This window comes from Falco peregrinus, chromosome Z (assembly GCF_023634155.1).
Source record: "Falco peregrinus isolate bFalPer1 chromosome Z, bFalPer1.pri, whole genome shotgun sequence".
Classification (NCBI taxonomy): Eukaryota; Metazoa; Chordata; class Aves; order Falconiformes; family Falconidae; genus Falco; species Falco peregrinus.
Genome location: NC_073739.1, coordinates 33,626,454 through 33,637,578, shown reverse-complemented (window position 1 = coordinate 33,637,578; position 11,125 = coordinate 33,626,454). Strand labels below are relative to the sequence as shown.

The 11,125-nt window shown below is 38.0% G+C and overlaps 1 protein-coding gene across 1 annotated transcript in view; it reads right to left on the bottom strand.

The window, feature by feature from the left end:
* Positions 1-514: 514 nt before the first annotated feature.
* The window catches only part of RAD23B (RAD23 homolog B, nucleotide excision repair protein), a 35,124-nt gene continuing 24,513 nt past the window's right edge, over positions 515-11,125 (bottom strand). Inside the window, exons 6-10 of the mRNA XM_005240368.4 lie at positions 9,362-9,489; positions 4,672-4,789; positions 3,224-3,351; positions 2,677-2,847; positions 515-876 (exon numbers count right to left, since the gene is read on the bottom strand). Coding sequence (XP_005240425.2) covers positions 763-876; positions 2,677-2,847; positions 3,224-3,351; positions 4,672-4,789; positions 9,362-9,489 — 659 coding nt within the window. The 3' untranslated portion in view covers positions 515-762. The remainder of the gene's footprint in view (positions 877-2,676; positions 2,848-3,223; positions 3,352-4,671; positions 4,790-9,361; positions 9,490-11,125) is intronic.

Sequence of the window (11,125 nt, the reverse complement as noted above, 5' to 3'; positions counted from 1 at the left end):
ACTGCAATGTAACATTGAAGTGAACAGTAATTAGATATCCATTGTTTTTCCCCAAAAGAAAATATGTAGACAGGATATTAATTCTACATGTATGTATACAGCTTCTCAGATAATTTGAGGGGGGCAAAGGAGGGGTAGTGTTTCAAGACACTTAACTGAAATGGGTTTTCATTTGGAAAACAGAAAGTCAACATTGTCTTAACTCAGCATTAAACAAAATACTGTGTCCTTGCACTACTTTAACACATCTGAAAAAGCAAAATAACTACCCATATTTTGGCATTCAGGTTTACACTTCCTCAGATCTTTTAAGGTTCACAAAGCTGCTATCCCCTGTTACCACGCAATACTGACTGTAGAATCTAAGTAGCACAGGCTACTTCCAATACAAATACTAAGTAGAAAGGAACATGAAGCAGGGCATTACACATTTCTGGAACTAGCAGAGTTAAGAGTGAAACCCCAGAAGAAGTTAACCTACAGTTTACAGAAGGAACAAATTATCTGCAGAAGCTGATTTTTGGTTGCGTTTTATTTTACACTGTGTGATAATTTTAAACAGACATACTTGCTGGATTGCTTTGCTTTGTTTCTTACATTCTCTTCTCCACCCACGCCCTCCATATACCATACACCAAGTGTTATGAATATAAGCCCAAATATCCCAAACAACCCAGTGAACAAAGTTAGTGTAATGCACTGGTGCAAGGTGTGGGGGAAAAAAAAACAAAACCAAAAAAACCCAAAACCGAAAAGAGTCTCTCAATCTTCATCAAAATTCTGTTGTAGAAGAAAGTTGGCAGCCAAGTTTTCATTCTTGTCACAAGCAAAATACGCCTGTATCACAAGTCCTTCAGGAAATCCCAATGCCTTTAACTGAAGAAGAGAAACACATTTAGAAAGTACATTTTGTATATTAAACTTCTTTATATGTCTAGGATCTTGAGATGCCACTTAAACAATTAACTGTCTTCCAGAAACAAACATTGCTGCCTAGCTCAATACAGCCTTTAGCAAGCAAAGGTGGTGTTGCCTCTGTCTTTAGTAAACAGAATTCTCACTTGAGAAAGTGATATGAATAAGTAATGAAGCACCATAAAACATGTCACTTTTCTTTCACGGCCACAGTAAGTCACTAAAACAGACCTGGGTCACAGTAGTGTCAGGAAGCAACAGCACATTGCACTGCTGCAGAAAAAATAAACACCTTCAAGCAATGCCCATTTCAAACAATTAATCATACTGAACTCAGAATTTTTAACAAAAGTTGCCTGGAACAACAGCTCCCAGAGTGATCACTAGTAGGTAACCCAACACATCACATTAAGCCATACGTTCAGTTATTTTTAAAAAGTGAGAAAATGACTACACATTGCAGCCATGACAAGTTGAGAGCAATGTTTTTCAGAAGTCAAGGAATTAATTAATGCCTGGGACAAAACAACAACGGGGATAAGGATACTAGAGAATAGCTTATTACCATGCCAAGGGAAATGCATTTAGCCTGCACCTCACTTAAAATACATTTGGCAAACCAATTTTTGTTTTAGCCAAAGGCAAGTACATACAACTATTTGGATATTTTCTTAAAATCCTCACAGCACCTGCAAGGCATTTTACATACAGGGCAGATCAAATCTCTGCAAGAAACTATGTCCTATTATCCCTTATCAACCACTTTTAGATTTAATTTCATGCTTACAAACAGCACGAACATGTCAGGTGTACTACTAGGACACCTAAATTTTGAGGTGTGTGTTCCATGGAAAGGGGAAGAAGCATACAAGTGTCTGTTGGGTTTTGGAACATGTTGTGGAGGTAATGTTCTACTGCATAAAATAGTTTTACAAGGAAATGTAGCAGACTAAAGAGGATAATCAGTGAAGAAGTAAATGGACAAGCAGTTTTAAAAATTAGAAGTTTCTTTGAGATCTATAGATTTGACACATTAAAATTGTTCTTTTCTGGTGATCCTTATGTAACCTTTTGCTTTGCCAGTTGAAAAAAACCACTGTCTTTGATATACAATAGCCCTACCACAGTATGATAAGTCTTTGCAATTTGTTCTAAGAAAAAATCTCAGAGGCACGGCCATCTATGCAAATAAGTATTTAGTCAGTGTTACACGCATTTATGAACGCAACGTACCACCCCCAAATATATTTTTATAGATATTTTTACCTTACCTGTATTTTTAGAAAGCTAAAATTAACTAATTCTCATGGATAGCCAAATAAGGAGGTTAAGTAGCAACTTCAACTAACCTACTTAACTATGAGAGCTCTTACTATCCAAGTCCTTTGCAAACAGTGCTCATGCGGACACACCTTTGTACCTAGAAACCTATCTTAGCATGATCTGGAACAGTACTGAAGCTTTTGCCAAGTTCCCATTCCTCAGGAAAACCCATTCAATCATCAGTTATTACAGATGACCTCTGATCACTTAAGAGACTGCATCTTCTCAGTAGGACAGATTCAAAAGATTTTAGACTCAACTGCTATAAAGCAAGAGCGTGATTTGAAAGACTACAGCAGCTATGAAGTATCAAATATAAAATATCAGAAGTTACGCATAAGTACTGAGCCTAAACAAAGTTTAAGTTAAGACATGTCTTAGGCATGCACATGAGTCAACACCAGGAACATCAAAGCAACACTTCAAAGAAAGGCTCACCCTTTCTATAGCTTCTTTTTCCTGAGGTGTTACTTGAATGTAGCTCGTATGATCACTTCCACCTTCTGCTCCAATGATGGGACCATCATCAGTGTCACCTGAACCTTGGTAGGACTCTACAAATGGCTCATTCAACATAAGAACAAATTGCTCCTGATATTGACTTATTTGCTGTGACACAAAGGAGAATAAAGAAATACATTGAAATAGAGCATGTTTAAGCCTGCCAACAGGCAAATAAGAATATTTATTTTCAGTCAATTAAGTAGGCAAAAAGAATGTGTAGAAAGTATACAGAGAAAAGTTATTAAATCTAACCATAAGAAATGCATTTTCATGTTTCAGTTCAATTGCAGTGACCCTTCCCTTTTCTTGATGCCCTTTACATCTCTTACGAAGAGACTCGGACTCACTTCTGTCATAGAAAATATATTCTGTACAGCAACAACTACTGAAAAGCCAACAACAGAAGTTAACATCAACACATCCCTTTCTTGTAAAGCTAAGTCAAAATTAGCAGCATTATTTTATTGTTGTTAAGGTTCACCTGTAGTAGTTGAGGGTTTTCCCGTCCAATCTGCTGTAGCAATGGTGGTAACAGAGAAGGATTTTGCTGAATAATTTGTCTCATCTGCTGGAACTGAGGCTGATTTCGTAAAAACTCAAGTGGATGTCCTGAAAAACAATGTGATAACCTGTTTTTTAAAACTTTACCAAGATTCTTAACAAGACACATACCTACACTGTAACTGTTGATAGAAAAAGGACATAAAAGTGGCAATACACTCCTCACTGAAGAGCTTGCTTCCTCACACTAGTTTACTTAGCTTTAAGCAAGAATTCTTTACACTAAGGTTAAACAACGCAGTGGATCTTAAGAGAAGGCTGGGGGAAGAGAAAATCACCTTCTGTCCTTGATCTCCAGCACTTTTCTCTTTGTCTCCAAGTAACCTCATTCAGAGACACCTACTGAGCCTTCTGTCTTCCTTCTATGGCCACAGAAGAGTTCTCTACCTCCTTCAATAGGTCAGTTCTGTCCTTAAGCGAGCCTTGCCTTCCTATTTATCCTGTACCAGGGGTCCTCAAACTATGGCCTGCGGGCCGGATACGGCCCCCCCAGGGTCCTCAATCCGGCCCCCGGTATTTACAGACCCCCCTGCCCCCCCCACCGGGGGTTGGGGGGGGAACCAAGCAGCCGCAGATGGCTGCCTGCCACTGCATCCGCGCCGGCCCCTGGTTAAAAAGTGTGAGGACCCCTGTCCTATACTGTCAGGTACTGCCTTGAACATAGCACTGTCTGAAGCGCTCTGAAATGTCCCATTTCCCCCATTCCTTCTTTATGGATGATGTCATGTATGCCTGTCACTACTACCTGTATGTTTAACACTCTGGCCTCTATTAAGGCTTACGTCTTGAACACCATCTCTGCCACAGCTTAAGACAGATCTTTACTACTTCTTGGATATGCTTCTTTTGTGTATTTATTTCCTTTAAGACAAAGTTCTCTTCAGCAGGCACCAATCACACTGTCCATGTGCCGCAGTGCTGAGTGAGGAGTCATGGAAGGTCTCAGGTGCTATACTTTATTACCTTATTGCAGGTAATTGCAGGCTTCTTCCTTGATATTCCAGCTTCCAAGTAGTAAATGCATTAGTACAGTCAGTCAACAGTGCAGTTAGCACAAGTAGGAAACCATTGTTTTAACTGAGAGAAAACACAACCCTCTCAACATTTGTGGTCTTACATTTAAATCCAGAATACTGAATCAAAGGAATTGTTCAAGTTCCCAGCATTTTTAGGAATTTCATACTTTTTTCCAGATATGGTCATATCCGACAAGCCATTTGTTTCAAGTACCACACCTGGAATTTCCATGTTACAGCTCTTATCCAATTCACTTTGATCAGTTCACAAGCACCAAGAACTTAAAAATTCACTGAAGAAGAGAATGTTTAAGTGTGTTTACCACATGCTCTCAAATATAACCTTTCTTACCTCTTAATGAACTAGCTGTAAGTGTAGTTTCTACTGGTACTTCCACTGAACTCTCAGAGGCACCAAAACTTGCTGCTTGAGGGGGTTCAGTCACAGCCTGATCATCTCCAGGTATACCCTAAAGCCACAGTTCACATAATTACCTACGGAATGCTAAAAGGTTGCTTACCGCGTGTATTACTTAGTTTGCAAAACTAAGGAAAAAACACTAATGCTTCCACATTTACAACTGGAAAAGAACACAGTGAAAAGCTTAATTTTATGACACAAAAAATATGGTTTTTATAGTGAGGTATAAAGCATGCACTGCATGAGTTTAAAATACATTTTACTCCATAAACAAACACTTGCTTTGAATCCTAAGATATCTGATATGCGTGAGTCAAACTAAATACACCGTTACAATATGTTATACTGTTATGCAAATGAAGTTACATTACAGCAACAGAATTGTAGCACACAATGCTGACAGTAAGATTATAGATGCCATATAGTCTGGCAAGAAATTGAGATATAAGAACATGGCTCTTTGGACCTCTTTGCTCAATGTGACAGCACTACAACAGTCATTTACTGTATCTGAAGTGTGAAGAGGGCTGTATGTTAACAAATTTTAGCAGTTAAAAAACCAGGTAACTTGCACTTCGTTTATTTTTGATGTGCAAACAACTTCATAGGAAATTAATTGCTCAGGAGGATGAAATGAAAAAATCTAAAGAACAATAACTAAATTAGAATGTGAGTTATACAACAGAGACAAACCTTACCATATTACCTTTCTCCTGCATGAGAATCCTTCAAACTTCCCATCCTAATCATGCTTGCCCTACTGTCACTGAACTCCTGCACTAAGTTTGTCCTTTCCATCCTCCTCCATGGAGCCTAGAAAGGTTAGGCAGCTTGCCATGGTGCAGACACCAAGAAAGACTCCTGTAGGACTACAAGCCTTCATGGTATAGGCAAGGGAAGTTGCCCAACCGGAACCCAAGAGGCAGACTCAGAGCAGCAGACCTCTTGAAACACAAGAGAAATAGTGGGGGGAGCCATGTTAAACCCAACCCCAAAGGGACAAGACTATATAAGATCCGCTACCTCACAACACTCAGTTTCCAGGGCATCAAAAAAAAAATAAATATCTGTTTTTCTACAGTCATTCATACAGCACACTCAGTCCAGAGAAGTCTGAGAAGGCTCTAACATATTTCACCTGCCTCAAATGAAGAAGGCACTCTTCAGTTTGGGAACCACAAAACATGAGAAGCAGTGTGGGTGGAAATAATCACAGAACTTCAGTGTAACTGGATAATGAAGAAGTCTGGCAAACCTACCTACCAGTGATTTTCTATGGTTATGTAGGTTAAAAATCCTACTATAACATGTTCTTCACGTGGTACATTCATCACTATAACTGAATAAAAAGGAGAAATACACAATATAAAGGCCACATCTAGAAATGGAGAACTGGATAGTACTCCAGGCAAAACTTCACCTCCTCACCTGTGAAAAACAGCACAAAAAGGTATAAATCACCTAATCAAGTCCATATTTAAGCCACTCAGGAATTAATGCAAGTTTTTCTTGTCATGTATTTCATTACCATTATATGGCTTGGTCAGCTTGCTATACATCCCTCCCTCCACAGAGGGAGAAGAAAATTCCATTCATGACATAACCCTGAGGTAACTCGCTTATTAGGGCCTTACAGAGCACTGCTTAAATACCTTTTTCCCATTAGATCAGTCATTTCTGGGAATCCAAGTATGATGTAGGAACTTGGGATTAATCTCATGAAATAACCGGTTCATTTCACCTATTCATAGACTTATTTTGTTACTGCAATCAGTGCCCAAATCAAACAGCATATGCTTGTTTAAACCTCGAGTTTGCTATTGAATAGAAAGACTATGGGAATTAGTTCAACAGAATTTACTTAAGATACCATTTGCCATCTTGAAGATCATCTGAAGTCTTTAATATAAGTTGAAGTTATCACTCTGAGTAAACTAGACTGTACAATTGTAATCAGATGAGACTAGTGAAGTGCGTGCACCTCATTCATGCAGCTATCCAACAGAATAAAGCATACCAATTCACATGCAATTAATTTTGAATGTAAACATTGGTCGGACAGCAAAAGGCCATTTGTGCCTTAAGGTGGAATAAACAATTGTTTATATTTAATTGAACCCCAGAGCAGTTTTTAGCTGACATTGCCCTCCACAGGGTAATAATCACATTAGGTCCAGTGCAACGAACATGCACATCTATAACAAAATAGTTCCAGTTGGAAGGGACCTACAATGATCATCTAGTCCAACTGCCTGACCACTACAGTGCTGATCAGAAGTTAAAGCCTATTAAGAGCATTATCCAAATGCCTCAAATACCAACAGGCACAGGGCATTGAAGACCTCTCTAGGAAGCCTGTTCAGTGTTTGACTACCCTCACAGTAAGAAATGTTTCCTAAACATTTCCAAACTAAAGAGGCTTCAACCAATGGACTGGTTGTTGGAGGAAAGAGACAGGACTCCTTAATTAGGGGTTAGAAAATCTTGGGTCAAAAAGAAATCTGAACCTAAATTCCTTGAAAGATGAGTCTGGAGCATAGAAAAAGAAACAGTTGTCTTCTGGAATGGAGACCTCCTTTCACAACCACAGCTCAAGGAAACAGGACTACATCTAGAAGCTCAGCCACAACGATATGAAAACCAAAAAGCTTGTCATCTGAACCACAGACAAGTGGAATCTTCAGGGTTTATTTAAGCAACAGCTATGCTTTAAGCGTAGACACTCTCCCAAAATTTTTTCAACACTTTACAAGTACCTTTGGCGTACTGATTCTTTAAACCAGGACAGTGGTATACACTTAAGAGCTCTCAACATCCTAATCCTACCCTGCAGAATACACAAAATAACATTGATCATTTGGAGGCAAGTGAAGTAGAGGGTCAGAGAACAGTGTCATCAGTGGACCGCTATTAACTAAAGAGAAGCTTTCTTGATGCAGCCGGATGGCAAGGAACATGTTTAGACCTCAGCAGATCAAGAACAGTTAGAAAGATCATTTGCAGCAACAGGATTCTTCTAGAAGGACCAGAGAAGTCTGCCAGCTAATATGGTCTTTAAGAGCAAGACTGATCCTCCCTACTCCCTTTTCCAGTAGGAAGAGGAACAACAAAGAAAAGATATTCTCAGTAAGAGGTAACAACACAAGACAGAAAGGGACCACCTTATATAACAGAAGAAGTCATTTTAAACACAGGACCTACTGAAGGAGTAAAAATGAACTGCTCAGACTTGTCAGACTGTATTGTAGCAATGTTCTATTTCTATTCAGGACTTCCTGAACAGATGTAAGCTAGAGCAGGGAAATACCAGACTGAGCGTACAAGCACTCTACGTGACTGGCACATGCACAACAAGCCCAACACTTAGCAGGACACACTGGATTTATGGTGCATGGACAGACTAAATGAACAGTAAAAACAACATTTAAGGCATGAAAAACAAACATTTTGAGATGCCATGCATTTGAGATTCCAGACTTATGGCTGATAGACAGGAGCTACTGCATTCACCCTTAGGGCAATACAATATTTATTACCTTTTGTTGGCCTAATACTACCCAAACATCTTACATTCACATACTCAAAACATGTGTTGTCTGTTTAAAAACTGCAGGTTAAAGTCTTGGGATCATTAACATAAACAGCAAGCATGCCAGTGACTTGTAACTACTGAAGAAAAACTTCATTAACAAAAGAAAAGTCTTGTAACTAGAGATGAAAATGCCAGTTTTCTTACCAATCTGTCAAAAATTCAATCTCTATTTTGCAAGGACTGGTTCAAGATATCTAGCTTCAAGATTTTAATAAAGTTCAGTTTAGAATAAGGACAAACCATACTGAAAAAAAATGGTATGCTAGAGTGAAAACTAAATGCACCGGAAATACCGACTAAGCAACAAGCCCCCAGACAGATTCTCTGGTGCTTACAATTCACCTGTCAGATTAAGGTATACAATGAGAACTAACCCAAAAAGCCCCTGAAACAACTCACAAGATCAATTAAAGTGAAGCTACTCTACTTCCTCTCACACCAGTGACGTTAATGTCACCCTTCAAATCATATTTATCAAATGAGAAATTGTTTCTTTAAAAAAAAAAAAAAAGAAACTCCACAACACACCAGTTAAGTTAAACACAAATAACTCTCAAAACTTTCTGTTTGGAAAGTATATTAAGAACACTGTCTGTAATTAGTAAAAACAATGAACTGGAACTTTAAAAAACGTCTTTATGCTGTTTTAGAAACCAATACAAAAATACAGGTAATGCTGTCACTGCTGTGTGACACAAAAATCATTCCTTAAGCCAGCCACTGGCAGTTAAAACTATCACTGTAACCGGACATACTTTACATACATCCTCATGCAATTCAACTAAGAATAAAAGCAAAGAAGTGATAGAGGTAGTTAAGAGATTACTTCAGTATTGTCTATAACACACTATGACCCTCAAAACCCCAGTCTCAGCCTTCCAGATTCCCTGCTTAGATACTGTTCTCCCTACAGATGTGCATTACTCACTGGCTGGATAACATTCAAAAACACAAGTAAATTAAAATTAGTCTTTAGTGAGGACAAAATAAAAAGTGAAAGAATAAGATGTAGTAACATGAACTGCTCACCATTAAAAGGTATTCCACTGCTCTGTCAGGATTGTTGAAGCTGGCCCTCAGCGCCGTAATTACTTCGTCTTGTTCATAGCCCATTAACATCATCTCAGTCACCATATTCTCATAGGACTGACCTGTCACTAGAGGTAACATGATCACCATTTTAAGGGAATAAGGCAAAAAAGCAGAAAGAAGTTTCAATGGACAGATTTAATTTCTACCCAAATTTGAGTTATTCATTGAAGAGTAAAGAACAGCTCATATTAAACTTGCCATGGTTCTGTTGCTTTAATTCCAAATATATTCTGATGGTTTCATTATGTATTTGATTGGAATAGTAGAAGGTAATGAACATAATGCAAACTTCTATTGAAAAAAGCAGCACTCGTGATACTTCTATACTCATAATTGCAGTAATATTCCCTCTATGCTTTCATCTAAGGTCAAGGGCATCCTCACAGCTAATATTTAATTCCTGATGTAATCAAGAAACATCTGCAGTGCAAGTTTGGAAATTAAGCTTTCTAGGCAGAAGTCTGCTGTTAGCCACTAAGGTTTCTCCAAATAAAGATTTTATACTATAATGTGGTTAAACAGGTGACAAATAGCCATGACCACATTACAACTGTATATTGCTACATGCTGGTGATGATGATCAAAGTCATTTAATCAACTTCACATCAACCAACCCAAGTCAGGCAGAAGACGTAAAAGTTACATCTAGGAAAGTCACTCAAGATTTCAATGAGGATTCAGGAGAACAAGTTCTTGTTTAGTTTAGGTATATTTGACTGGACATCTATCATATCAAATCCCCTCACCTCTTACAAAAGAAATGGACTAAAACTGGCCCACACCTGCAGCCATCAGGACAAAAACATATACTACGTATCGAGCAATTTAAGGACAACTGTTCACTACACTAATGGTAGTGTAGGGAAAAATTATTATTTCTGTTCATAATATGTTTTATTTATCTTCCATAAAAGCAGAGAGCAGGCTTAATTAAAAAATTAACTGTTCTATTATAAATTGTAACTAAGCAACTCCTTAAAGATTTTTATGCAAAGACAGAAAAAAAACCCCAAATCCAGACATTAAAATACCATTTCCTTCCTTGGATAAAGGTATTACTCATCCCAGTGGAACCTTACCAACTCTGTAACAATAGCAAATTAGTGGCAAGAGAATTAAATTATTAACAGTCACCATAAACGACAGATTAAAAAAGTAGAGGAAACAAATACTGCTGGAGCTCCTCTGTTAAGACAAGCAACTCACAATCAGAGGAGTCAAAGAAAATATCAAGTTTTATTCCCCTAGGGAGAAGGTGTTTAACTCAAGTTAACATTACCACAATCACATTTCCTGATTTTTAAAGAATGCTTCTAAATAAAACAACCAAGGGCAATATACTCAAGAACAAGTAAAAAAACCCTAGCCCAAGGATACTTGTGCGTTATCTATAAAGATAAATAATGATTTACAACCCTTGGTTAATTTGAGTATTTACTGCTCAGACTTCAAAATAACAGTGCCAACCTGAGTTTAAGGAATGGTAAGTTCACATCTTCATATACAACTACTAGATCAAACATTTTACATCTACCTCAGTTTTCTCAAAGACAAAAAAAAAAAATCACCTAAACTTTGTTCTAAAGATACACGTCTGTATGTATCTTCAGAGACGCAAGAAAGCCAAGCCAACAATTGTCCCAATATAGTGATTTTGTTAAACTCACTGCTCATGCTTGTTCTTAACACAGCATTACTTTA